The following is a 26056-nucleotide window of genomic DNA, read 5'->3' on the forward strand; positions in this document are numbered from 1 at the left end:
TTCTCCCAGCCTCAGATAGATGCCGCTGCTTCCAGGAAGTCTTCCCTGCCTTCACCATTCGTGTGGGTTCAACACTTTCTTCTGACCCCACTGACCCCAAAGTACCCTCAAACTCCTTGGTGAGTGCCTGGTACTTTGGCCTGACCTCCACTCACTGGTGAGCCCCCCAAAGGCAGGGCAATATTGGTCATGCTCAGAGCTGTATCTCCAAGCCGGCACGAAGTGTACACCCTAGAAACGTCCCTGGATGGGTTGATAACAGCTCTCGTTACCACTTCTCCATGCGGGAGATTATCTGTGAGAAATTTGATGCTGTTTTTTATCCACCAAATGTCCACAGGTGAGGAAAGGGTGCAGATAAATCCAGGGTGTTCCGTCCGTGAGGAGCGCCGAGCTGCGTGGGAGATGCTGGCTGGATACGGCTTAGCAGGGGCAGCTCACGGCTCACTGCCCTGCTTAGACCACGTGAGGAGGGTCAGCACGTGGAACCAGCAGCCCATCCAACTGCCTCATGTTCGGCAAACCCCATGCAGAGCATCGTCTTGTATAATGGAAGCAAAGTCAGAAAGCCCTCCTGGAAGGAAGCAAAGGGCAGGAGAGAAAAATACTGATGTAGCAGGCTGGCACACCCCAGGGGAGGATCAAAGACCGCTGGTGACCTAGGAAAACATGTCTGTAATAGTGCACACGGCACACCAAGTCTTGTAAGTCATTTTCTAAAAATGAGCAATTCAACAGAAAAATGGGCAAAGGGCATGAACAAAGAGACGACAAAAAAAAAAAAATGCTGAACCTCACACAGAATGAGAAAAAAGGGAACTTAAACTACAATAAGATTCTTGTACAAATATTACTGGCAAACTCCAAAAGTTAGTTCTCATTTAAGGGCTTGTACAATTCCATTGGGCCTGCCTGGACCTCCTGAGCCAGATAATGTATATGCATGGGTTCCAGAAGTAACCCCCACCCGGCCCTTGTGCTCAGCCTTCACCATCCCACCCCAACCTGGGGTGGGCAACCTCATTCTACGCACACACTTTCTCTTCTTGTGTCTCCTCAGATAGGTGCACATGTGTGTAAGCACATGTGTGTGTGTGTGTGTGCACACGCCCTCACGCACCCTGCTGTCTGTCAGGATGGTGGGAGATGGGTGTTTGCAGCACAGGGAGCAAGTCTAGAGCTCTGGGTGGGGACCCCCTCATCAGCCCTCAAGAGGAGTGAAAGCATTTCTAAGAGAGCTGTTAACTGCCAGGTCAACTCCCAGTACCACTCTTCAGGTCAAAGGTTACTGCATTTGAGAAACCCCAGCAGGGTCCCAGGTGTGTGTGGGAGCAGGGAAGCCATACGCTATATGAGGGGAGCTGGCCAAGATCTATGCAAGTTCCCCTGCCCTGCAAACAGGCAGAAGTGGTAGGAAAACATTCCTCGGTTGTCTGCTGGGGTTTCTCAAATGCTGTAAAGGTGTCCCAGGTAGCGTCCACATTACCTCAGCCTCTATCAACGCACCTCAGAGGGTGGGAGTGAGGCTGCAGGAAGCCCTCGGGGATGGGCAGGATACAGGAATCAGCCAGGAGGGTAGAAGCCTGGCCAACTGGCCCTGAGACCTTCTTGGCCTTTTTCCCAGTCAGCAGCCAATTCCTCAGGCAATGGAAGGGTCCCTGGCCAGCCCACCTCTTGCCACCCACTGCTGTACCCTTTCGGGCATGCCCGCTCACCACCCACCTCCAGCTGGGACCTGGCCCTGCCCTGAAGGTAAGTGGAACCCACCTCCCGGCAGCCCAGTGAGAGTAAATCTGGGGTTCTTTGGGTCTCACTTTGTGCACAAGTCCCAGAAGAGAGTGTGTGGGGGCAAACATACAGAAACCTGACCTCAGAGGCAGGGTCCGTGCGACAGTCCCTGATCAGGAGTAGCGGGGTGGTCAAAAGGCCTGAGTCACTCGTCCTTGGAAACGGGTGGTTATAGTTCCCAGTTTGGGGAACTATTGTTCCCAAAACTGATGTCAGTTTTGACATCAACTTGAGGTTCTGTGGCTTTCATGTGGTTCACTGCGCCTTTTACAATTTAATAAAATTCAGTTTATTACTGCTATAAACTTTCGATCTCAGTTTCTTACACATTCAACCTACAAAGTTTAATATTCTGTTTCTCCATCACTTTTAAAGAGTTTTTGATTCACATCTGATTCCATTTATAGACCTAGACAAGCTCCTATAAACATTTTTAATTGTATAACATTAATACATTCAATCCATTGAAGCTGGAGCCCCAAGAGCTCTCTGAGCCAATCCAATATTGTGTGTACACAGTAAGATTTCAACTTCAAATCACACGTTGAATTCAATTTCTCAATCACATGTTTTACATTGCTTTTCCAAGGCTGACCTCTCAGACATCCACAATCCCTCATCCCAAGCTCCTGGAAATGAGTGTTTAGCAATTCAGAGTATATTGATTTTAGGAGGTGGTATCCATTTCCACAGATGCTGTGATGCCCAGCAGCAGCCAGCAATGGAGAACACACAATGACTGTTTCTGCCTCAAGATATTAGAATATTCACTCCAAGTGAGACAGAAATTATTATAAATTCTCTCTGTCTGAAAAAAAGAAAAACATCCCATTTCTAATAGTGTCAAAAACAATAAAGTCCAGGAATAAATTTAATCAAGAAGATGAAAGCTCTGTAAATTGAAAACTGTGAGGCACTGATGAAAGAAACTGAAGACACAAATAAATGGAAAGTATCCCACGTTCACAGATCAGAAGATTTAATATATAAATAAACACAAAAAAGCCATTGTGAGATATCACTTCACACCTGCCAGAAAAGGCAAGGAAAAAAAAAAGTGTCGGCAAGGATGTGGAGAAAAAGAAACTTTCATGCATTGTTGGTGGGAATGTACATTGGTACAGCTGCTATGAAAACAGTATGGAGGTTCCTCAAGAAATTAAAAACAGAACTACTATGTGATCCAGCAACTCCACTCCTGGGTGTTTATCCAAAGGAAATGAAGACACCCTCAAAGGGACATGTGAACCCATGTGTTCACAGCACAACTATTCACAACAGCCAAGCCATGGATGCGACCTGAGTGTCCCTCAATGGGTGATGGGTAAAACGATTCTCCCCCACCGGTCCCTGTTCTCTCTGTCTCACACACACACACACACACAGGAACATCATTCAGTGATTAAAAAAAAAAAAAGAAGGAAATCCTGCCATTTCTAGAACATGGATGAACCTCGAGGGCATCACGCTCAGTGAAATAAGCCACACAGAAAAACACTCTGTTCTCACTGTAGGCGCTCAGTTATCTGTGGAATCTAAAAAGCCCAGCTCCTAAAGACAGACAGTACAACTGTGGCAAGCAGGTGCTGGGGGAGTTGGTCAAATGATTTCCACAGATCTGGAAATCAGATTTTCAGTTGTGAGCCCTGGGCTTGAATGTACAGCCTGGCGACTGCAGCTCACAGTACTGTGTGTGAAGTTGAAAGTTACTCAGGAAGGAGATGTGAAATTTCATTCCACACAGAGAAAAGGCAACTCTGTGAGGTGAGCCAGTGCTAGCCAGCCCTGCTGTGGGAGTCACCCCGCGGTGGGCAAGTGTATCAGTTCACCACGTCACACTCCTTCAGCTGAGTTACCGGTCACCGGCATCTCAGAAAACTTGAAGAAACTGGGGGGTGGTCCCAGGACTTGCCGTCTGCAGGGGCCGGGGGCCTGTGAGCGCCTGTGTTTGGGGCGCCCCCTAGTGGAAGCCAGCATCCCGCCGTTTCGCCCTTTGTGCAGCGTTTGGGTCTGGGGGTGTGGATCCAGCTGGGAGGGACCCCCGGCCCTGGCCTCCAAGAGTTGGCTGCCCTCCAGGACCGGTAGGGCTGGGAGGAGGAGTCTGTCATGACCAGTCCACATCAGAGCTCTCTACCCCTGGTGTGAGAAAACAGTTAATCACAACAAACCACGGGGGACTTCCCTGGTGGTCCAGTGTTTGAGAGTTCACCCCTCTCAGTGCAGGGTACGCAGGTTCGGTCCCTGGTGGAACTAAGATCTCACATGCCTTAGGGAAATGCAGCCCCACAAGAGCCGATGTGCCACAACTACTGGGTGTGTACGCTCTGGAGCCCCAGAGCCACAACAAAGACACAGGGAAAAAAAGCATGGTTACGAAATTCTTCCATTTAAACAATAAAGTATTCTAGAAAAATTTAAAAATTAAGCAAAAAGCAGATGTCCCTTGACAACTCTGATGCACCAAGTTCCAGAAAACCTCTGGGTCCCCAGCCCCACCCCAGCCCCTCGGAGTGGAGATGTGGGGGCAGCTGCCATGGTTCCCCAGCTCGCAATGCTGTCAAAACCTTGATTCCCTGTCCACTGATGCCAAACAGAAATATGGAGACACAGTCTGGAGGAAGTAGAGAAGAGTAGCTTTATTATCTGTGCCAGGCAAGATGGAAACACAGCAGGCTAGTGCCTCAAGAACTGTGCCCCCTTTTCTCAGGAATAGGGAGAGGTTTTATATTCCTCTTGAAGGTCTCATGTTTTTTATTCTCTTGCAAAGTATCAAAACAGCCACAGCTGGCATCAGGTAGCAGCCGGGTCTGGTGTCCATGAAGTTATCGGCCCCGACCTTCTTTCTGAAATGCAGGATGCTACAAAGAGGGCATATGGGGTGAAGAGTGCTAGGTCCAGAGCATAATCTACATGGCTGCTGCTGCTAAGTCTCTTCAGTTGTGTCCGACTCTGTGCGACCCTGTAGACGGCAGCCCAGAAGGCTCCTCTGTTCATGGGATTCTCCAGGCAAGAAGACTAGAGTGGGTTGCCATTTCCTTCTCCAAATCTACATGGAGTCAGAGAGTAATGAGCTTTGTGAAGGACAAGTCCAGCGACAAGTGTTAGTAGTAACAGCTAAATTGCTTACCTCTTGCAGGTCTGTTAGGCTGGTATGTGCCAAAGGCTGTTCACTCCTGTTTTTGCTGTAACTGTGGCTGCGCTCGTCCCATCCCTGGCCATCTCCTCTTCCTCTGAGGACAGCAGTCCTTGGATGTGTGACCCATCCTGTGACCTCATTTGACCTTGGTCACACCTGCAAAAACTTATTTACAAGTAAGGCCCCCATCCACAGGCCAGGTTGAGGAACTGAACGTGTCTTTTCTGGAGATACATGACCCCTGAGGATGGGGGAAACGGTTGCTGGTCTTCCCCCAGGAGCTGGGGCCTGCTGCAAGGGCCCCCGGGACATGTGGACTTTCCCTTCCCTTCCCTTCCCTGATGTGGGGACTGGACACATTACTCCAGCACAAGCGTGAAACAGCGCTGTCCAAAGGCCTTCCCCTCCCCAGGATGTTGACTGACCCCGTCCCTGACCCCCAACGTGCTTCCTCCCGCCTTCCCTTGGCCACTCAGCCGGGGCCCTCAGCGCCAGCCAGCACCCAGGCCTGGCAGCAACAGGGGGTGCCTGCTCTGACGACCCTTCCCCACTGTCAGTCATAAGCCTCGGGGAAGCTCATCCTTCAGGAACCCAAGGCCACACAGAGAGGGAAGCTGGTGAGAACCCGCGGCTCTGAGTTCAGAGCTCGAATCTGTGTCCATCAGCTCTCCCAGAGTGAAGAACTGGGGTCCTGAGATCCCATACCTGAAAAACCCACTAACCGGGCTGGTGTTATGACACCACAGGCCTGCACTGCCCGGGGCTGACAGCTGGTGGCTCAGACCCCGGTCACAAGAGGCAGGAGCCACCGTGTCCCTGCTCTGTGGCTGACGGCCAGGGTGGGATGGGAGGCGGGCTCCTCGCTGGGACCACCTGAACCTTTGACTGGCCAGCTGCCCCCTCCAGACAGAGCCCGGGGCCTCTAGGAGTCTTCACGGAGCCTCAGGCTTGAGGGCCCTGGAAGTTAAATCCCCAGAGGGCAGCAGCCTAGGGAGCCACAGCCTTGGCAGGTAACCAGGTCTGGGTCCTCTCACCCTGGGCTCGGCAGCTGTTGCAGGTCTGGGTCGGGGAGAGTCTGTGCTGGGCAGGGGTCCCGGGTGCCCTCACTCGGGGGCAGACACCAAAGCCGGGGAAGCAGGGCTCTTGCCCATGGCCCTGTGCCTAGCGTCTGACAGCCCTGCCGCCCACACCAATCAGAGCACTTAGTCTCCTGCTCAGCTTCGTCTCCGCAGCATAGGAAAGAGCAGGCTGGAGCTTCAGGGTTCTGCTCCCTCGGCCCACGGCTGACTCTGAGGACGCGGGGGTGGGGGCCTGGGCCTGGAGTCCTCCCCGGCACAGGGCGAGGCTGACAGCCACAACTAGGGATGCTCGGAACAAGGAAAGGACACCCTGCTCCCTCAGGAAATGGATATTTATTTACCAACAGGTGTTTTGTCTCAGGCCCAGTACCCCCTCCCCCCATGCAGTCCTTACAAGAACGTGCAGAGCCAACTACCCCCAAAACATGGTGGCTTAGCATACCAGCAAACACGGACGAACTCATTCCATTTCTAGAGGTCAGGAATACAGGAAAGGATTGCGATGGTCCCAGTGAGGTCTCTCCCGAAAGTCCAGGAAGGTGTCACAGGCTCTGGCGAGCCCCTGTCCAGACAGCAAGGGACCAGGACGGTGCTGTGTGTGTCCATAACTGAGCCTTGGAGACATACAGCACAGAGGCCACCTGGATTCACGGGGAAGCACTATACACCCCACTTCTCCAGGGGAGGGTCAGTCAAGTATTTCAGGGTCACCCTGGTTCGATCCCTGGTTTGAGAAGATACCCCGGAGGAAGAAATGGCAACCCACTCCAGTGTTCTTGCCTGGAGAATCCCACGGACAGAGTAGCTTGGCAGGGTACAGTCCATGGGGTCGCAGGGTTGGACACGACTGAGAGACTAACATGCTCGCTTTTCACACCCCCAAGTGAAGCAAGGGGGTCACGTGTAGGCTGAGGAGAGTGGGACCAGGTGTCCAACCTGACTCTGGACCAGTGCTTAAGTCATTGACCACCGCAGGTTTACACGAATCCCAAGCCCACCCTGCAAGAAGGAGCTGCTCCAAGAAGTGTGTTGGAGCAACCTCTGAAGACGGTCAGGCCCAGGTGCCTCCCACAGCAGCCCCAGTCCATAGCACACCTTCAGGTCGACTTGTTCTGAACCCCACAGACCCCACGTTCAACTGTTGTGAGCAAGAGTGAGGCTGCAACCCAGGACGGGTGGTGCCGAAGAGCTAGGGGCTGGCATCTCGTCTGCAGGTCTCCACGCCAGCTGCCAGGATTTCTGACTGCCCTGTCTGGGTCTTCCCTCCCTCGGAGCCCATCTGGATACCAGAACCTTTGATGGAGGGTCTTGCACTGAAAAGTGAAAATCTAAGAAATTGCACGGGGCTGGTGGGTCTTGCGTCTGCCACTGCCAGCTGTGTGACTCTGGGCAAGTCACTCAACTGTTCTGAGCCTTGCTTTCCTTGTCTGTGAACTGGGAATACTTGCCATCCTCGTGGGCCAGACTTTGTGGGTGGCAAGAGACAGAAGCCCCGTCTCTGACCCCAGCTGGCCTGAGCAGAAAGGGAGGAGCTAGGTCTCCGTGCCCCGGAACCATTGCTCTGTCCACCTCCTCTGTGCCAGCTTCCTTCCCAGGCAGGCCCTGCCCACGTGGCAGCAGTGGTCACCAGCTGCTCCTGGTGCCCATTCACCAGCTTAGCAGCAGAAAAGTCGCAGAACCCAATCCCTTTGGCCAGGCAGGTGGAGTGCCCACCCGGAGCCAATCACCATGTCCAGAGAACAACATGCTCACTGAGTGGCCAGGCCTGCATCATGTCCACCCTGGGACTCAGACAGTGGTCCAGGCCCATTAAATACATCGACTGGGAGATGGACCCCCAGAGAGCAGGGCTGCTGTTACCAAGGAGGTGAGAGCGGTTGGTGCCTATCTGAACCACCCTGAGCCATAATCAATTTATTATTTTATTGCCTCTGGGCAGAGTTGGCTACCTTCTTGGGCTGGGCGCTGGCTGAAACACTCCTCGCGTCCTTACAGCTGAGTTGGCTGATGCCTTCCTGCCCCCACCCCCCCAGCGGCTCCCCCTCACCTGCACGTGCCCAGCCAGGCCACCCACAGGCCAGGTCCCATGGCTGCCTCCCGTGGTCCTCCCGTCCACACATGCTCTGGCCCTAGGAGGGCATGCCCTGAAAGCGGCCCTGCCCCCGATTCCACTCCTATCCAAGGTGGAGAGGAGAGGCTGGGGCCTGAACCTTGGCCCTTCCCTGCCCCACGTGCTCTGGAAGAGGCTACAGCCCATCGAGGCTGCAGCTCCCTGGGCCATCACTGCCCCCACTGCTGTGCATGGGCTCCCCCATCCCCCAATTCTTCCTGGCTTCTGCCTCCCCAGGGATCTCAGCTGACCAGCTTCTGCTGGCTTTGCCCCTGAGCAGTGCCCAGGAACTGTCCGAGGCTTTCTGCTCCTGAAAGGGCAGCCCAGTCACACGAGACTCAGTGGCTGGGTTCTGCTGACACTGACCCTCCCTCCTCAGGGCCACAGTGTCCCCCAGCCTGCAATCCTGCTGCCTCCCAGATGTGAATGGGGGGGGGGTGGGCTGCATCTCTGGTGTCCTCTCACCCCCGAAGAGACCAAAATCAGCCCTTCCAGAATTCAGCGGTAGCCAGGTTACCATGGCGATGCCCATTATCCCTGCTGAACAAGAGATGAATCAGGAGCTAAAAATAGGCCCCCAGAGTGGATGGATGGACGAATGGATAGAGGCAGGGGTGGGTGGGCCTGCATTCAGGGTCAGAACAGTCTGTTTTTCCCAGACAAGATAATTTAGGGGGAAATCTCAACTGGAAACCCATGCCCACAGAGCTGGGAGGTGCTGCAAGTGGTGTCCCCTCCCCTGACAGAAGCACACACCATGCAGCACCCAGTAGGTCCTCATAAAGCTCAGGGCTTAGAGCCCTCTCCACCTGAGCCCGGCTGGTATAGACTTCAGGCAGGGAACAGGGGAGGCTCTTGGCTTGGGGTGGCCATCGCACTGACTGGCCCTTTCCAGAGGGGAGCACTGCCCCCTGCACCCTTTAATTCCCAGGAGGGCCCTTGGTTCAGTCCAGGAAGGACCTGGGGAACCTGCTGAGGAGCTCCCTACTCTAGTGTGAGGCTTCAGGGCACAGAAACACAACGCCCCACCCCTCCAGTGGGGTACAGTCCTTTGCTGGTTGGGGGGGGCAATGAAGGCACAAAGCCGCTGCAAGGACAAGACACTTTATTCTGCCTAAGTCCCCTCCCCCACCCCCGCAGACCCCACAGACAGAGAGACAAGGGCAGATGCAGCTGGGACCAGGAGGAATCTGGCTGCAGGGACAGGTGTCTGGGGGACCAGGGTTTTCTCAGAGACAGGGCACTGCCTGCTCACTCTCCCCAGTGAAGATCAGAAGCAAAGGAGCTGTCCCCCAGCCCCCTCCCCACCCACCAGGCTGGGGTAGGGTTAGGTGTGCCCCTGGGACCTCTTCACCCTTCAGCCTGGGGGCTGGTCCACCAGGCAGCAGGGTCACAGGAGCTGAGGGTGGGCCTGGGCTGCAAGATGGGAGGCCCCTGGGGAGTCGGGTGGAGGATGCTGGAGGCAGACGGTGGACACAATCCTGGCCACCCCATGGGTCCTCAGAGAGCAGAGCCCAAGCTGGCTTCTCAGGCGTGGGCACCGAGGTCTCTCGGAGGCAGCTCCTTGTGGCTGTAGTATTCCACCAGCTGCCTGGGCACCTCGGCCAGCACACTCTTGGCCAATGCCGCGGGGGACGCCTGGGTGTGGGGACAACGTGCCTCCAGCCAGCTTCCCGTCCCCTAGTCCCCCTTTCCCACCTACGCACACCCAGCCCCCTTCCCTAGAGCCCCCGGCTCCAGGCACCACAACCAGGAATTCACCAAATGGGCAGGTAGGTGAGCCTGTGTTAAGGTTGAGACTGCGGTGGCTGGAAAGTCCACCCCTGCTGACACTGCGGGGGCACAGATGGCCCTCTGGGTGGGTGTGACCCTGCTCTGGGCACAGGGCAGAGTGGCTGAGGCCCCTCGGATGCCCAGGTCCTCCCATGAAGCTGCGAGTGTGTGTCCATGTGACGCACAGTTCCTACTGCATCACAGAGGCTTGAAAGCCAGAGAGGTGGTTGCCTGAGGGGCACCCTGCCCTCTGGGGCGTCTGTGGACACTTCTCATAGTGCAAAGGTTTCTAGGGGCTGAAACTGCTCAGGATGGGGTGGGGGCTCAGTGCCTGTAGCCCCCACAATGCTGCCGAGGGACCCGCCAGGCACTCACGCTCTTGAGCTCCCGAAAGGGCACGAACTGCACGATGTCGCGGAGGGCGGGCTCGCCGCGTGGGGAGCGCAGGACACCATCGTCACCGTCTAGCACCTGCATGTCGGTGAAGTCGGCATTGCCCACCCCAACAATGATGATGGACATGGGCAGGTGGGAGGCGCGCACGATGGCCTCACGTGTGTCCGCCATGTCAGTCACCACGCCGTCCGTCAGGATCAGCAGAATGTAGTATTGCTGGGGGCACAGGGGAGGAGGGGCCGCGGGGACCCTGCAGGGCCGCTGCATCTCCCCCAGTTGAACCCCAAGTCCACCAACCAGACCGCCTGGGGGTGACCACGGTTGCCAAGCTTTTCTAAAAATGTATTCACAGAAGCGTACCACATGCACACAGGTGTACACACACACACACATGGAATTACAGTGAGCTGTGACCACGTGCTCCCTCTAACCTGGAGGTGGATATGGCCACACCTTACAGGTGGGGACATTGAGGCTAGGGGAGCCGGGGTTGACCCAGGTCTGAGGCCAGAGGAGAAGGGATCATCAGCCCTCGGTGGGGAGGGGCTCCCACACCCCAAAGAGACACTGAAATTTCAAACAACACACTCTGGCCCAGCCTGGCCCGGTGCCCAGTGTGTCTGCACATGACAGACTGGGGCTTGTTTCAAATAAAGGTCCATTTTCAGTGTGAAAAAAACAAAACCACTCAGCAATCATTACTAAAAATCTGGGCGAGAGAAAACACAGAAGAGCTGCAAAAATCACCCTGGAGCTCCAGCGCTGGAAGGCCGGCCAGACTACCCACTAGCCCGCCCAGCTCTAGCCAAGTGGGTACCCTCTCCCAGGGACCCCCTCTGAGCCCCCAGACCAGGGGGATGGCTAGTCTCCTGTCCAGGGCTGGTGGATTCCCGCAGTGCCTGGCCCAGCCCTGAGCCCCACACACCCTCCTCCCACCCCCAGAGGAGGGGCAGCACCCACTGAGACCTCACAGCCCTGCATCTGCCAGCAGTGCAAACAGCACACCATCACCGCCTGCAATGGAAGCGTCACCTGAACCCGGGGACCACTGCAGTCGGGGCCCCGGGAGGCATCAGCCAGAAGGGACAGGGCTTCTCCATGGGACAGGAAGACGGGTGAGGGCAAAGTTCAAGAGGAGGCTCAGGGAAGGGGGTTCCAGATGCCGCCCAGCCTCCACCCACATCCACCTCACGCAGCTAAGATGAAGGGTCTGAGCCCCAGCAAGGACAGAGGCAGACCTGAGGCCCCCAGAGTTTAACTCCTCCCAGAGGAATCAGATGGGACATGAAGGCCACCACAAAGGCATGGTCAGCAGACTCCAGCAGGGGACCCTACTGTATGCACACACTGATCTCTTTAACGAGGGGGTGGCAAGAGGACCCCTGTAGGAGAAGGCAGGGGTCCCCAGCAGGATGGCCACACCCACTGTCAGGCCCAGCCCCCTTATCTTAACCCTGTGCCTCCTGGAAAATCCACCATGGTGTGGACGAGACGGCTGGACACTTAATACTCGGGAACTGACTCTGTCTTTAGGTGTGATAATGGGACCCAACTGTACCTCTTTCAGAGGTTTATACTGACATTTACAGAGGAAATTTTGTGTCTAAAACTTGCTTCAAAACAATACAAGAACATGAAAGCTGAATGTAATCCTTAACTCCAGGCTGGATTCTACACCAGAAATAATATTGTGATAAAATTATTTTTTTGGCAATTAATGCAATTGGAGCATATTTTATAGACTAAAGTATTGGATCTAAATTAAGCCACCTGAAATTGATACTTGTGCAGTGACTGTAGAAGAGAACGCCTGGATCTGAGGAAAGAAGGGGTGGGAGGCGACACTGTGACCCTGCCTTTGGGGGCTGTGTGTCTGGGAGAGCCACCCCCACTTAGGGCGCGGGACCAGGGACCACCAGGGACTGGGCGATGGCAAGTCCCAAGGATGGAGCAAGGCTGAGAGCAACAGCCCAGTCCCACCACAGGGAACTTCCCTGGTGGTATAGTGGACTTTCACTGCAGGTTCAATCCCTGGTCAGGCAACTAAGATCCCACATGCTGAGGGACACAGCCAAAAAAAGGGGAAAAAACAGATCAGGAGACCAGAACACAGGAAGGACAGGTCCTGGGACAGTGAGGAACAAGGACACATGGGGACAGATGGAGACTGGGTTGAGACCAGAGGAGGGGGTCGCCTTCGATGTGAGACTGCAAAACAGTACTGTACAGGATCTTGTGAGCAGATCAACACCAAGAACTTGGGGGGATGGTGGGGTTCAGGAGGCCAGCAGCCTGCTTTCAAGTGATTCAGAGAGAAGACAGGAGCAGTGTGTAGATGGTGGCAGCGGAGGAAGAGAAGTAGGAGGAGGCAACAGGGCAAGAAGTCCTGACCAGTGAGTCCAGGGAAAGGATGGGCCAAAGGTGTTGCGTTATTCTTCCAGGAAGTTGACTATTCTTTTTTTTTTCCAGAATAAAAGGTTAAAAGAAGGCAACAGAGTCATCGTGCCTCAGGCAGGTCTACAGAACCCTAATGTAGGAGGCAGCCTTTAGCGTCTCACCACTTGTGCTAATTAAGAACAGAGGGATTTCCCCGGCAGTCCAGTGAACCAGGACTGGGCACTTTCACTCCCCGGGGCCTGGGTTCAATCCCTGGTCGGGGAACTAAATTCCCACAGGCTAACACAGTGCAGCCAAAAAAAAAAAAAGAAAGACCATGCAAACAAAATAACAGTACATGTACAACAACCACAGACAGCAGATCAGCCTCCAGGGCGAGAATCTCCTGGGCAGAGAGCAGCGCTCAGCTCACTAGCGCTGGGGCCCTCGAGGTGTGTCCACGGCCGTCCTCACTCGGTCCAGACACCGGGGGCTCCTGCTTCCGGCCCCTCTTCCCTCCCTGGCCTCCCCATACCCACCTCCCGGCCCCGCCCGACCTGACCCCTCCCTCCTCCCCAGCGGCCGGCAGCCCTTCCTCACACGCCCGCCCTGGCACTAGGCACCTACAGAGGCCTCACGCGTGCGCTCCTCGGCCGCGGCTGTGCGAGCCACCTTGGAGATGATGGGCGCCACGTTGGTGGGGCCGTAGAGCTGGACCCTGGGCAGGCAGTTCTGGTAGGCCTCCACCACACCCTGGATCCCTGTGGGGGGAGGGGTGTGAGCACAGCCCCAGCGCACCCCCACCCTGGGCCATTCATGCTCCTACCTTCGCACTCATCATCCTCGGGGTTGAAATTGATGGCAAAGTCATGGGACACCTGGGCAGAAGGGACTGGTCAGCGGGTCCACCTCCTAGCACCCCACACCCCAACTACTGAGAGAGGTAGGTTTGGCGCCCCCCGGGCCACCATGTGAAACATCCTTTGTGGAAGGGGGTCACTGGGGACAGAGGGCAGAAGGCCAGCCTTGGATCCAGCAGGACCTGGAACTTCTGAGATGTATTAGCCAATAATTCCCCAACCCCCAAACTTTCTGCTTAACCCAGTCAGACACCCTTTCTAAGCGGAAAATTCCAGGCGAATGTCCCCCTTCTCCGCAGGGCTGACTGAGAACACTAGTGTTGGAAGGTCAAAGACAGGTCCCCACCCCCTGCCCCACCGCCTGTCACATCACACTGCTTCCCCTGGGGCCCTGGGACCCGGCCTTTCTCCTACCTCGTACTTGGGAGGGATCCGGGCTCCAAAGCCCAAAGCAGAGAGCCTCTTGTCGCTGGAAGAGAGGCCGCCTCATCACCCAGGGCCCCCGACCTCACTGAGGGAACGGGGGCTTTGGGGAGACACCAACAGAGCCAGGAGACCAGGTGCCCCGAACCACATGGGGGAAACTAAGGCCCAGAGCTGTGGGGAGGCCACCAGGCTCGCAGGCAGGCAGGGGCAGTGCTGACTGGATGCAGGGACCTTGGCCCCATCACTCCCTAGGCCTCGAGAGCCCTGCCCCTCCATGGCCTCAGTTTACTGCTCTGTGTCTGCGAGAAGGACTCGGACCCCCATGGGGGGTGGCCCCATCTCTCTCTCAGGCCCTGGGGCACTGACCTATGACCCCTGCAGAGCCCAGGAGGCCGGCGCACCTGTCATAGTCCTGGCAGATCTCTCCCACGGCCACCAGGGCCTGCAGGTACTCGTTGGGCTGGAAGGGGTTGATGTAGTGCAGGGAGCAGCTGTTCCTGGGGTCCCCGTTGGAGGCCGTGAAGTCAATGGCCACCTGCAGAGGCCACGGCATCATGAGCCTGAAGCCTTCCTTCCTGGCCTGGGTGGCAGCTGCACCCCATCTGACAGCTAAGGACACCGAGGCCTGGGGAAGCCGCTTGCCCGGGGATGTGAAAACCCCGGGGATGTAAGCCCAAGGGTCTGATGCTGTGCTGGCCAGATCACAGGAGAAGGGACAGGCCAACCCCAAAGCTCCTGGGTCCCCAGGCGCAGCCAGCACCTCTGCGGCAACACCAGCCAGGGACCCCAAGGAGCCAGAGCAGTCACAGTGGACCCTCAGCACCTCCTCCTGCAGTCAAGGGTGGGGGGAGGGGCTGGGCAGGGCCTGGGAGGAGCAAGCTCTGAGACAGGGTCCCCGTGTGTCCTCCTGCCCAGTTACTACCCTCAGGCCTTTCTGGCTGTCACTTGAAGAAGCTCGGAGGGGTCACAAGGAAGGGGTCTGCAGGCCCTGCAGAGGGGCCTTTTCTGCACACATCCACCCCGGGTGTCAAAGGGGCTCTGAGTGGGGCCAGGCGCCGACCTCCCCCCATCCTCTGGGATGCAGCCCACAGGCGGTGTGGAGAGTGCAGACTCACCGTGAAGTGGATCTGGCAGCCGCCCATGACGTAGTCCAGGAACGAGTACACCCTGTAGAGCTTTCAGGGTCCCCGCCCCAGGGAGACTGAGGCCGGGGCTTCAGGGCAGGGCCTCTGGGGCTGCTGGGACCTGCCCTCCCCCAGGGCAGCTGGGGCAGGCAGGAGCCTAGCAGCCTCAGTCCCTGCCTCTCGGGCCCTCAGGTTGTCTGCATGCCCATCTCCCCCCACCATCTAGTCTCTTGTCTCCCCCTCCCCTCCATTTCCTAACCCACCTCCATGCACTGGGGGCACAAGAGCCCTTGAGTCCATCTGACAATGGGGGAGATTCCAGGAAGTGGCCTGCCACTGCCGAGCTTGCTCTTCCGCAGAGCTCAGGTGGAAGCAGGACTGCCCCCCAACCTCATACCGTGGGTGGGTGGGGGAGGGTCTGTAGCCTGGGCTGAGGCTCACCTTCAGGTCTGCCAGGATGACCACCCCAGAATTCTTGTAATTGCGCTTCTTCTGCTTATACTTGGAGTTCACACAGTCCCACTGGGCCTGGGGGACAGGGACAGGCAGAGACCCCCACCCCAGAGTGCCAGCGCCCAACACCCCACCCTAAGGGGTTGGGGAGGTCTTGAAGCCCTGCCCATCGGCGTCAGTCTGTCCAACACAGGCCGGTGATCCCTACTCTGACCACCTAGTGGGCATGGCTGTCATGCTCTGTCATTAGCCTCTCTAAAGCCATCACAAGCATTTTTGGGGAACTCAGCCCAGGGCCAGCGCCCCAGAGCATTCTGGGGGACAGGCCGGCTCACCTGGTCCTCCCCGAAGGCTTTCTGCATCTCCTCGAAGGTGGTGGAGAATTCTCCGATGAAGTCGTGCTTTCCGCGGGAGTCGTAATCCCAAACGAGGCCCTGGAGAGCCCGGGACTCAGCCCGCCTGCCCTTCTGGGGGTCCCAGGCCTGGGCGTCTCCATGGCACTGCAGGCAGGCCGCCCCCTCCCCACCACGCCTCTCCAGTACCCCCGCCCATCCGGCACCTCTCAACTCCAAGAGGGCGTGGTCTGGCGGGGCTGGCCCCGCCCCAGCCGCCCGCCGCGCCCCTTCCCAGCCATACTCCCATTCTCCCGGCGCAAAGCCCCACCCACCTTGAGAGGCCGGGACTCCTCACAGCTGCACAGGCTGTTCAGAGACACCTTGAAAGGTTGCCAGGTAGGGCTCAGGTCGTTCTTCACCACCTGTGGGCCGGGAGGGGCGGGCGGCTCAGGGGGCCCGGCCTCAGGCTCCAGGCAGGACCCTGCGAGCCCAGAGCTGCATCTCCGAACCTCGTTCCATCCAGAACCCCCTTTGTAGCTTCCTCCACATTCCGGGACCACCTGGACTCCTTTCCTTACATAGCCTTTTTTTTTTTTTTTTTTTTTAACTCAAATTAATTTATCTCAAAAGGAAACGCTTTCCCACTGCTGTCACTGGGATCTTGTTTCATGGGCAGGTAGTCACAACAAATGCAGATCCTTGACCCTAGGACACAAGGTCCACCCGCGCCTGGCTGCTCCCTGTTCAAAGGGGGATGGCGGTGTTGGGGATCAAGACCCCTACAGCCGCAGCGGGCAGGGAGGTGCCGGGAGGGTCAGGGGCAGCCTCCTCTGTGCTTTCACGCTACCCCCGGGTGCTGGGCGGGGACCCCGCACCTCTGTCCTGTACACCAGTTGCTCACTCTGATCATCATTGATCCGGTATAACTCCAGGAAGGGGTCTGACTTGCTGAAGAGGTCCTGCCAGAGGAGCAAAGGATGAGCTTGGCAAGCCGGGTTGGGGGCCAGGCTCTGCCACTCTCCGGGTGTGAGGGCCCAGCCCTCCTTGAGAGCATCTCCACCCCACCGCCCCCACCCACTCGAGCTTCCCTAGCTCCCCAGCACCCTGGCTCCCCAGCACTTCCAGCCCAGAGCCTGGCTCCCACCAGTTCCTCCACTGTCTGCCCTGGGACCCCCCGCCCCCCACCCCGAGCCCCTGAGAGCTGTCACAGGAAGCTGTGAGGATGAACTGAGGGCAGTCACACAACAGGACCCTGACAGCAGCACCGCCGCCCTGGCTCCGAGTGCGTTCCACTCCGCGGCCACCTGTCTCCTCGTGGACACCGCCTGACAGGAGGGAGAGCTGGGCTCCAGGGGAGCACCCCACACCTTGTCGTCCAGTTTCCTGGCCCTGAAGGAGAGCTCCACGTAGCCGTTGTTCCCGGAAATGTCCTCGGCTATCACCTGGGTGGAGGGGGCAAGAGGGTCCTGACCCCTGGAGGGTCTTCAGCTGGCCCACTCCAACCCTTCTCCGCCCTGCCGCCCAGTCTCCCAGTCTATGGGAGGTGCCTAGACACCGGGCAGCCTGGGCCTCGTCCCCCTACAGCCTCAGTGACGAAGGGGCGGGGCCTGAAGGGGAGGGGCCGGTGGAAGGCGGGGCCTCACCGTGATGGTGGACTTGCCCGCGTTCCTGCCGAACTTCAGCAGCAGTGCCCGGGTCACCTTCTTCTGGGCCACTATCTGGAAGTCAGAGGGTCAGGAAGGGTCCGCACCTGCTCCGAGGACTCTAACCCCACCCGAGGTCTCCCAGTCTCCTTCCCAATGCCCCCAATCACCCTTGGTGGCCTGGCTCCCCAAACCTACCACTCAGGTGAGGAAGTGGAGATTCAGGCAGAGGTCGAGGACTTACTCAAGGGCCACCACTGGGATTTGAAGCCAGGGTCCAAACCTTTGGCCGGCCCTGCAGACCTGGTGGCACTGGGTGGCCTTCCCATAATCCAGAGTTTACGTGTATATCCAGACATACATGTCCATACATGTGTCCATGGATCTGCACCCATAGGTGCACACATGCTTGCACATGGATGTCCGTGCTTGTGTGTCCCTGCATGTGAGGGAAGTGGGAGGCCAGCACTGGGTGGACCCTGCTGAAATCTCAGTCCTCTTATCTGACAGAGGCTCAAGGCAGCAATGGAGATTAGTCACATGGCCTTCATGTTGGGGAAAAGAAGTCGGACACAAATGGGAACATACTGTGTGATTCACGGACACAATGTTCTAGAACAGACAAAACTATAGGGGGAGGGGGTTGAGAGAAGCAGGGGGACATGCTGGATGACAAAGATGTGCTATGTGATCTGGGTGGTGGTCAGGTGTGTACAACTGTCTAAGCCCATCAATCCCAACCCTAGAGGTCTACACATATTACTGTATGTAAATTATACCTCATTAAAAAGCCCTCAGAGTATTCATGAGAATCGAATGTGTGACACATGGAGTGTTCTGCCCAGAGCCTGTGCTGAGCAGTTTGGCTGGAGGCAAGACCTTTTGTTTCACTGACAATCATAGAGCTAATGGGAATGACTTCACTGGAGGATGCAGTGTCCCTTAGACCAGTCACTGCCATGGAGACAGGCAAGGGAAGGGCTCCCTTATGTCGTGGAAGTGAAGAAGCAAGCTGCAGAGCAGTGTATGGCATTTGTGCTTTTAAAAGTGTATATATAGGGACTTCCCTTATAGTCCAGTGGCTGAGACTCCATGCTCCCAGTACAGGGGGCCTGGGTTCAATCCCTGGTCAGGGAACAAAGATCCCACATGCCTCAACTAAGCCCCAGCACAGCCAAATAAATAAATATTTTTTAAAAAGTGTATATATAGAGAAAAAACTATATGTCCCTTTGCTCTGATAAGACTACCTCTCTCCAGAAGGATATAATGAACCTGGGGGCAGGGCAGGAAGGAGACACCCAGAGCGTGCCTGTTATACTTTCTGAATTTAGATCCATATGACTATATTACCCAGTTCCAAATTACATTTTTTAAATTAACTAAAAGACATTTTTTTAGAAGGAGCTAGGAGTCAGGCAGAACACCTGGTACACAGTTGGTGCATAATCTTGCTGTCCCCAGACCACCACTGCACCTGCTGAGGTGCCCATGCTGCCCTTCTCCTCTGAGAGCATGGGGACGGGGCACCCACCTGCCCCAAAGTGCATTCCATGCCCCCCAGGAAGTCATCCTCTTGGCAGCTCAGGCTGCTGGGCCCATGGGTGTCGTAGACCTCAAAGCGCAGCTTCTGCACCTCCTCGAAGTAGTAGTCAAGCGTGAAGACCTTGGAGAAGACCGGGTGCAGGCTGCTCCGGACCACCTCGGTTCTGCCCACCTGCAAGCGGCCCTGGGTGAGCAGAGCCCTGGAGGAGGGGGACAAGATTCTACCGGGGGGTGCTGCCCGGAGACCCTGTGCCTCTGCTGTAGCCTACGGAGTCCCCTGTCCCACCCACCTGCCCTTGGGTGGTCCTGGAGGACTTGCATTCAGGTTGTGCTGTGGCAAGACCCATCTGCTGCTTCGAGGCTTCTGGTTGTCCCCTGGGGGGTCATTCCCCAGAACCCTGGGCACCTCCCTCCCTGAGATAAAGGCGCAGTTCTCTAGCCGCCACAGGCCACAGCTTCTCGTCTCATGCCCCCACAGCCTCCTCCATCCCCACACCACAGATGGGGAAGCAGGCTCAGAGAAGGGAAGGGGTGTCCAAGGGCACCCCAAGTCAGGGACAGAGCTGGATTGGAACCTCGCTGGGCAAACCTTAGAGCAGAGATATTTTTCCAGCACCCAGGTGGGCAGGCAGGGAGACTCCAGAGTGGGGGGAGGGGGGGGCAGGCAGGGATTGCAGAGATAACCCCTTGGTTCAGCTCTCTCCTCCAACTTGGGCCCCAACCCATCAAAGTGCAATCTGGGCTGGGGAGGTAGGTTTCTGTGCCCTGCTCCACAGTCGCACAAACTCCCACACCCAAGATGAGGGTGTTTATGTGCTTTCTCAAGAGACATATGCCCCCACGGAGCACTGAGGCCAAGCAATGGAGGCTAATGGGGGCTTGGGCCCCTCCAGCAGATCCTTTGCCCCCGAAGTCGATGACTGGAGGGTTTCTCAGGCCAGGAGGCTGGTGGTCCAGAGATGACAAAAAACAGCACAAGGTCATAGCCAGGGAGCAGTGCGGTCCAGGGAGCTGGCGCAGCGCATCTCTAGGACTATGCGACCCTCAGCGGCTGTACCTCAGACGTGCCCCTAACATCCTCCCTACCTCCGCCCGAGCTGTATGCGGCCACCGAAGCCAGGGACGCGCGTGCGCGGAGAGACCCGTCGCAGGGGGAGCGCTGGAGGCTGGGGAGAACTCGGGTTCGAGTTCCGGCCCCCCAGCTCTCCGGGGGCTCAATGCCCGACTTCACCTATTCACCCCCGACTTCTTGCCCTTTCGAGGTGAGGCCACGCGTCTCACGTGAGATGGTGGCGGAAAAAGCGCTTCGTGGGGCGCAGAGCGGTCTGAGCAGTCCCGCGGCCCGCCCTCCGGGAGCGTAGGTCTGGGGTGAAGAGCCCGCCCCCGCGCAGGCGCCCCGACCGCTCCCGGGACCGGAGGGAAGCCCGCGTCGCCGAGAGACGGGACGCGCCCAGAGCCAGGTCCGCGAGGCTTGCGAACCGTCCGCTGCTGCCCAGACCCCGGCCGCACGCGCCGCGCTCGCCAGGCCACCCCGCGGCCGCTCGGTACCGGCTCGACTCTTCCCGAACTCGAGAGCCAGGCGCCAGCCTGGGAGCCCTCCGGGCGGGGCGTCCCGGTCTCGGAGATGGAGTCCTGGCTCCCGGAGCGCCCGGCTAGCCTCCTGTGGGACCCTCGGTGCGCTGTCTCCGCCCTGCGAATGCGTACCCGGCGGAGGACTGGTGCTCCCGGCTGCCCCGCGGGTCCGAGGTGGACCCGTGACCTCGGTCCAAGCCCTGTGTCCCCCAGTCCCCTCTGCGCCCCCCAGGAGAGCCCCTGCGGCACCCTCAAGCCTGGGCGTTTCACTTTGGCCCCGGAGCCCCTACCCGGACCCGGGGTCGCACCCTCCACTCCAGGGTTGCCTCCCTCTACCTGGAGCCCCTCTCGGGGTTCCGCCTCCAACCCAGCCCCTACACTTCAACCCCACAGCTCCAGGGCACCCATCTCTAGACCAGGTAACCCCACCGTGACCCAGCTCTGCACCCCACTAGGCTCGCACATCCATCTCGGCTTCCGCGTCCGCATCTCCAGGCCCCCACCCCCCGCCTGCCCGCGCCCCTACCTGCACCCACTGGCCTTGCGATTGCAGCAGCAGCACCACGCTCGGGTCGGACTTGGTGAGCGGGTCGCGGTCCAGCAGGTGCCGGCAGCTCAGCCGCAGCTCCACCTTCGAGGCGCAGGGCGCCGGCACCACCCCGGGGGCCGCCGCCGCCCGGCGCTCCGAGCCCGCGCTCATGCTCCCGGCTCCCGCGCTCCGGTTCTTGGTTGGGCCCACCGAGGGGCGGCTGTCCGCCAGTCGGCGCCGCGGCAGCGCGGGGAAATGATGGCCTGGCCAGGCGTGGCCGCGCTTCTCTCCCCGCACGCCAGCCCGGCGCGGGCACACGTGGCTCCCGCAGCAGCCACGGCACGGGAACTGCAGGAGGGGGTGTCAGAGAGGGTGGGACAGAGGAGGGGGCAGTGGAGGGGCGGGGCCTAGGCGGGGCCGGGCAGAGAGGGGGCAGTGGAGCCCGGGGGGAGGAGTGGGCGCTGAGCGGTAGCCTTAGCCCGCCCTTCGTCCCTATCCCCCTCCGTCCCCATCCCCCTTCGAGGATGCAGAGGTTTCGACGGGTTCTGATCCCCAGGGCGAGAGGTTTGAGGTCCAAAACGGGTGGGCCCTCCCAGGATAACCAGAACCCCACGGGGCCCCCTGCTTGGAGACCTGCTCAGGTCAGGAGGCTCTCTGCTGGCCTGAGCATGAGCTCCAGGTCCCTGCAGACTGCCCCCCTGGGAAGCTAGGGCCCAGTAGAGGCCCAGTTTAGCACCAAATCCACACCTCCCCCCATCCCTCAGACCCCAACCCCAGGCCTTGCTGCATTTAATGAGGCATCACTTCAGTCAGCAAGCATGTGCTGGGCGCCCCCTGTGCGCCCAGCGCCTTGAGGCTGGGACTTGATGCAGGAACAACGGGTCTGCCTTCCCAGAGCCTGTTGTCCAGGAGCCAGTACAACCCCTGCTGTCCTGGGGGTGTCTACACTGAGGGTCAGGGTCTGGGGTCCTTCCACATCTGCCTGCTGCATTCGAGTCAGAACAGGCCTGGGCTCCTTGGGAGGGGCCCCTGTCGTCCTGAGCTTCACCCCACCTTGGACCACCCTGTGCTTTCAGCGAAGCTGTGCAGAAGAGGAGGTGTTTGGTGGAGGCAGAAGCCACCTCCCAGTCCATTTTCTTTGCCAGTTTCTGCCTAAAAATAGGGCACAGACCTAGCCAAAAGCCATGGTGGGAGACAGGAAGAGGGTTTAAGGTGAAAGGGGACCCAAGGGCCAGTGGAACAGAAACCAGGTCTTGGGCACGCTGGGCTGTTGTGTCACCAGGACTCCAAAAGATCCTGGGGTCGGAAGCCCCACCAACAACAGGACAAAGATGCTGCCCAGGTGGAGGTGGAAAGTGGAAGTGGAAGGTTGCACCCCCGGCTCAGAGGAGGGTTTTCCACAGGTGCGATGCAGAGGACAGCATCCTTGGCAGTGGGATACAGGCTCACACCCCAGGGGTTCCTGCAAGGCAAAGACCTTGTGCCCAATTTGCAAGGAAGGGGAATTCTTTGCAGGCCAATCTGGTGCCTCTTTCTGCTGCCTCAAGCCTCCATGTCACCCCTCCTAGAAGCTGGCCCAGGTCCCAACAGCTTCAGACACCAGCCGTTGGGAGGGCCGGCTTCTCTCTGTAGACAGTTACCGGCCTGGAGACACTCTGGGCCTTCCAACTCCTGTATCTTTCCTGGCCTGGCTTCCCAGAGTCCATGTTTGTTGCCCATCAGCTGTGCTCTTGGGCTCATGGGGGCTCACCAGCTTGCAGAGGCCCCGGTTCCACTTGCACCCTGGCCAAGGCTTCTGACCTCTCTGAGTTTTATGGGATTGAGAATGCAAAACCCCAGAAGGGTGGAGGCTCAGATGGGCACCCAGCTCCACACTGGCATGCCCAGAGGCTCAGGGTCAGCCTTGGGAACTTCATTGGGACCTCTCCCCTGCCAGCCCTGAGGACGGCTCTTTCCAATGCATGTGTTCATGCTAACTGTGATGTGGTAGCAACTGACCCACTGCAGCCCTGTTTCACAGACGAGGAGGGGCTGCCCAGCCCACCAATAGAATAGAGCTTACACCCAGCCACAGTTCAACTCTTAACCATCACACACAGCACCACAGTAACCGTATTTCCACCCCTGGGGGAGAGGGAAAAGAGAATTCAGAGTTTGGGGATTCAAGTCTCTGAGGTCCAGAGATTTTAATGGACCCACTGGGGTCTCCACTTCCCTGGTGGCTCAAAGCTAAAGAATCCACCTACCAAGCAGGAGACATGGGTTCAATCCCTGAGTTGGGAAGATCCCCTGGAGAAGGAAATGGCAACCCACTCCAATATTCTTGCCTGGAAAATCCCATGGACAGAAAAGCCTGGTGGGCTACAGTCCATGGGGTTGCAACAGAGTCGAAAATGACTTAGCAATAAACAACAACTGGGATCTCCACCACAGCCTCACAGCAACCGGCTCCTCCCTGCCTTGCAGGGTGACCCTGGGCTCAGCTCCGGAGCTGACCTGGAGAGGAGGCTGGCAGGGCAGCTCCATGCAGCACTAGTGGAGAGATTCTCCAGAGCTCAAGAGAGGCTGCTGGGCTGCAGGATCCACCTGCCCTTCCTCGCCCAGCAGCCCACAAAGGCCTCAGGGACAGGGGAGGGCCCAGAAGGTGGGGGGGGGGGTGAGAGCTCAGGCTGCCAGACGCAGGAAGTGAGATCCCCACCTTCATATATTCTGTTGTATATATACAACATATATTCCTGCTGTACAGGAAATAATAACACATGTTCCTTGTTGAAAAGTTAAAAAATGTAGATAAGCAATTAAAAAAAAAAAAAGGAAATTCTAGCACCCAGGCAGAAACACTGTTAACACTTTGATGTTTATCCCTCCAGCTTTTTTTCCACGCAAATCTGTTTGTATTAGTTCTTACAAGCTGCTTCCCACCCTTAGGGCCCTTCCTGCATGTGGCTCCTCAGACTGCAGGCATGGGGATTTTCTGCCCCACCTGACAGCTGAGTTCCTGGGCCTAGCACTGTGCCCAGCACACAGTAGGTACTCAGTAAATGTTCAAAGAGGTATTCAATAAATGTTCCTGTGTGGTTTTTTAGTAACTGCTTTTCTTTACATCATAACGCCGTCTTTCATGCCATCGACTGTGCTGCCCTAAAACTTGTATGTTGAAATCCTGACCCCCAATGTGGTGGCATTAGGAGGTGGGTCGTGGGAGGTGCTTAGGTCACATGTGTGGAGCCCCACTGCCTTTTTAACTGGGACCCTAGAGCACTCCCTCACCCCTCTGCCATGTGTGAACCAGACACCAAATCTGCTGGCACCTTGATTGATCTTGGAGTCAGCTTCCAGAGCTGTGAGAACTCAGTATCTGGTGTTTATAAGCCCCCTGCCCCCCCACCCCCCCCCACCCACCCTCTGTCCGCAGTCTATGGTGTTTCTGTTCTGGCAGCCTGAAGGGACACTCTATCTCCATAAGCTGAGGCCGACAGCAGGGGGCTGGGGCACTGCAACCCCTGGGGCAAGTCTGGAAGCCACTGAGTTGCAACTAGAGTTTTACTGGAGCATGGCCATCCTGTGTGTTCACGGATGGTCTGAAGCCAGCTTCACCCTGAAAGAGCAGAGGGATACTCTGTGGCCTGGAAAGCCTGAAATGCTCACCATCTGGTCCTTTAGGAAATGGCCTGCCGCATGCATCTCCCTACCCGTCCACCCTGGGTGCTCAGAGGGGGCATCTGAGGGGGCCAGCGGGGTAGAAGCGACCCTTCCTCATGTATTTAACTAACCCCATGCTGAAGCTGAAGCTCCAATACTTTGGCCACCTGATGCAAAGAGCTGACTCATTGGAAGACTCTGATGCTAGGAAAGATTGAGGGCAGCAGAAGGGGGCGACAGAGGACAAGATGGTTGGATAGCATCACCAAGTCAATGGACATGAGTTTGTGCAAACTCCAGCAGATGGTGAAGGACTGGGAAGCCTGGTGTGCTGCAGTTCAGGGGGTCGCAAAGAGTTGGACACGACTTAGCAACTGAACAATAACAATCTTTATCTCTTTAAATGCTTCCACATCACCAATTTTTGGAGCAACAATAAAGCATCCTTGTTTTAGACAACTTGCTTCTCAAGCCACAGAGCCCTGCTTGCACTGGCTCCCCACCACCAGCCAGCTCCTACTTACCCTTTGAAGCCTGGCTGAACAAGCTCCACCCCCAGCACCAGCTCTGAGCTTCTGGGAATTCACCCCCTCAGCATCAGATAGGTTGCCTCAAGCAAATGCCAGAAAACCCAGCCCCTTGGGAGGGGAGCAGAGCTATGTCCAGGCTGTGTGCAAGTGACGCATTGCTCAGGCAAGGCCATCACCACACCCTCCACCTTGTCCTCCCCGGGGCCCAGTGGGCCTGTTCTGGAGGCTCTGGAAGGCACGCTAAAACTGTCAAATTTGCAAGAATGGGAGGTGGTGGGGCTACCAAGGCTTTCACAAGCTTACACCCATGGGCTGGGTGCTTCTTTGACTAACCTAGAAAGGTCACTTTATCTCAGAACCCCTGCTGTCAGAACTGGACTGTTGTCCTACAGGATTTGGTATTTCTCTTGTTGTTCAGTTGCTCAGTCATGTCTGACTATTTACCACCCCACGGACTGAAGCATGACAGGCTTCCCTGTCCTTCACCATCTCCTGGAGCTTGCTCACTCATGTCCATTGTCTTGGTGATGCCATCCAACCATCTTTTCCTCTGTCGTTTCCCTTCTCCTGCCTTCAAGCTTTCCCAGCATCAGGGTCAGCTCTTTGCATTAGGTGGCCAAAGTATTGGAGCTTCAGCATCAGTCCTCCCAATGAATATTCAGGATAGATTTCCTTTAGGATTGACTAGTTGGATCTCCTTGCAGTCCAAGGGACTCTCAAGACTTCTCCAGCACCAGTT

General features: G+C 57.2%; 1 protein-coding gene and 1 long non-coding RNA gene across 3 annotated transcripts; both read right to left on the minus strand.

Moving 5' to 3' along the window:
* Positions 1-4405: 4405 nt before the first annotated feature.
* Positions 4406-5252, minus strand: LOC122420344. The gene is made up of 2 exons (XR_006263264.1): positions 4916-5252; positions 4406-4834 (listed from the first exon to the last, which is right to left on the minus strand). It is a non-coding gene; the product is annotated as an uncharacterized LOC122420344 (long non-coding RNA).
* A 3949-nt stretch (positions 5253-9201) lies between these two features.
* On the minus strand, positions 9202-21421 carry CPNE7 (copine 7). 2 transcript variants are annotated; one of them, XM_043436362.1, is made up of 15 exons: positions 21143-21421; positions 19034-19216; positions 17500-17574; positions 17224-17298; positions 16732-16815; positions 16189-16278; positions 15857-15955; positions 15510-15596; positions 15060-15119; positions 14346-14479; positions 13933-13987; positions 13485-13536; positions 13286-13419; positions 10262-10498; positions 9202-9751 (listed from the first exon to the last, which is right to left on the minus strand). In XM_043436362.1, the coding sequence occupies exons 1-15, from the start codon at positions 21314-21316 to the stop codon at positions 9641-9643; spliced, it is 1650 nt and encodes a 549-aa protein (XP_043292297.1). In that variant the 5' UTR covers positions 21317-21421; the 3' UTR covers positions 9202-9640. The 2 variants fall into 2 exon arrangements, with proteins under 2 accessions (XP_043292297.1, XP_043292298.1); XM_043436363.1 differs by lacking the exon at positions 15510-15596.
* Positions 21422-26056: the final 4635 nt, after the last annotated feature.

This window comes from Cervus canadensis, chromosome 18, assembly GCF_019320065.1.
Source record: "Cervus canadensis isolate Bull #8, Minnesota chromosome 18, ASM1932006v1, whole genome shotgun sequence".
Lineage (NCBI taxonomy): Eukaryota > Metazoa > Chordata > Mammalia > Artiodactyla > Cervidae > Cervus > Cervus canadensis.